This window comes from Homarus americanus, unplaced genomic scaffold (assembly GCF_018991925.1).
Source record: "Homarus americanus isolate GMGI-L3 unplaced genomic scaffold, GMGI_Hamer_2.0 scaffold8005, whole genome shotgun sequence".
Lineage (NCBI taxonomy): Eukaryota > Metazoa > Arthropoda > Malacostraca > Decapoda > Nephropidae > Homarus > Homarus americanus.
The window spans coordinates 11989-14249 of NW_024752352.1; the positions used below are offsets into that span (position 1 = coordinate 11989).

Genomic DNA, 2261 nt, shown 5'->3' on the forward strand with positions numbered 1-2261 from the left:
GTACTATATATTCACTACAACACTAGGACTGTATATTCATTACACTAGTATTATATGTTCACTACACCAGTATTACATGTTCATTACACAAGTACTATATCTTCACTATAACACTGGTCTACATGTTCATTACACAAGTACTATATCTTCACTATAAAACTAGCACTATATGTTCATTAGACTAGTACTATATGTTCACTACACTAGTATTACATGTTCATTACACAGGTACTATATGTTCACTATAACACTAGTACTACATGTTCATTACACAAGTACTCTAATTTCACTACAACACTAGTACTACATGTTCATTGCACAAGTACTATTTGTTCACTACACTAGTATTACATGTTCATTACACAAGTACTATATGTTCACTATAACACTAGTACTACATGTTCATTGCACAAGTACTATATGTTCACTACAACACTAGCACTATATACTCATTATACAAGTAGTATATGTTCAATTCACTAGTATTACATGTTCATTACACAAGTACTATATGTTCACTACACTAGTATTACATGTTCATTACACAAGTACTATATGTTCACTACACTAGTATTACATGTTCATTACACAAGTACTATATGTTCACTACACTTGTATTACATGTTCATTACACTAGTACTAAATGCTCACATAACCTCTTACTATATAAATATATAATGTATATTATACGATAAAGTTATTGAAATTGTACTTCATAAAATTTTACGTTTGGTTAAAACAAGATGGAAAGTTATACAAGCAAATAACTCTTAAGCGTTGTAAAAATCCAGAAAAAATTGGGTAGCGGGGCATTTGCGTTCAGCCTCCTGGCCGAATTCAATGGGGAACTCGTGTGCATAAAAAAAGGCTTGAAAACGGAATATCTGAAGTATTTCAACATAGAAAGGGAGATAACCCAACAAGTAAACGGTGCCGGCGGTGCTCCCCTCATCATAACGTGGGCCACGGATGAGCCCATACTTGTTATGTCGTTTTGCAAGGGAAGGACGTTCATTGATATACTCAATCACCCTAAGTTGCTTACCGCGGCCAACATTATTCAAATCTACATCGCCGTGGCGCGAAGCCTTGACGAAATTCACGGTCAGGGCGTTGTCCATAACGATTTTAAGGAAGATAATGTGTTAATAGAAGAGAACACAGCCGATGGTAGCTTCACGGCCCACATCATCGATTTTGGGCTTTCTACAGCCGTGGGAGAGTTGACAAATATCTCTGGATCACCAAGTGATTTTCCCTTTTATGCCCCAGAGATCCTTGCTGGTCACCCATGTCACCCCAAGGCTGATGTTTTCTCTTTGGGGTTCACCCTTAATTTTGTTACTGAGACATTATTGAGTGACCGACACCTAAAGGCGTGGCCGCCCGGCACCAGACAATTATTCTTAGATATGCTACAGCAGAACCCAGTAGATCGGCCTGATCTCTGTGAAGTTATTAGACGTTTAGAGTCTTCCCTCCAGCAGCTTTCTTTCCCAACTGTCACTGAAAGGAAGACTGTCATGCAGAGTCCTCCTTACATCCCCTCGCAAGGGAAAAGCTGTGTCGCCCCTAAGGTGACATCTGCTGTCATGCAGAGTCCTCCTTACATCCCCTCGCAAGGGAAAAGCTGTGTCGCCCCTAAGGTGACATCTGCTGTCATGCAGAGTCCTCCTTACATCCCCTCCCAAGGGAAGAGCTGTGTCGCCCCTAAGGTGACATCTGCTGTCATGCAGAGTCCTCCTTACATCCCCTCGCAAGGGAAGAGCTGTGTCGCCCCTAAGGTGACATCTTCTGTCATGCAGAGTCCTCCTTACATCTCCTCGCAAGGGAAAAGCTGTGTCACCCCTAAGGTGACATCTGCTGTCATGCAGAGTCCTCCTTACATCCCCTCCCAAGGGAAGAGCTGTGTCGCCCCTAAGGTGACATCTGCTGTCATGCAGAGTCCTCCTTACATCCCCTCGCAAGGGAAAGGCTGTATCGCCCCTAAGGTGACATCTGCTTTCATACAGAGTCCTCCTTACATCCCCTCCCAAGGGAAGAGCTGTGTCGCCCCTAAGGTGACATCTGCTGTCATGCAGAGTCCTCCTTACATCCCCTCGCAAGGGAGGAGCTGTGTCGCCCCAAAGGTGAAATCTGCTGTCACGCAGAGTCCTCCATGCGAGGGATCGGAAGGGACGGCACAATCGACCAGCATTTTGTCTAATGTAATAAAATTCATCGTAGTGTCAGGACTACGGTTAGGGACGGCTTATCTCAAG

General features: G+C 43.0%; 1 protein-coding gene across 1 annotated transcript; it reads left to right on the top strand.

The window, feature by feature from the left end:
* Window positions 1-986: 986 nt before the first annotated feature.
* On the top strand, window positions 987-1520 carry LOC121855046 (sperm motility kinase 2B-like; the record flags this gene model as incomplete). The annotated part of the gene is made up of 1 exon (XM_042349872.1): window positions 987-1520. A coding segment is annotated over exon 1 (534 nt), but the record flags the coding sequence as incomplete, so codon positions are not given.
* Between the last annotated feature and the right edge of the window lie 741 nt (window positions 1521-2261).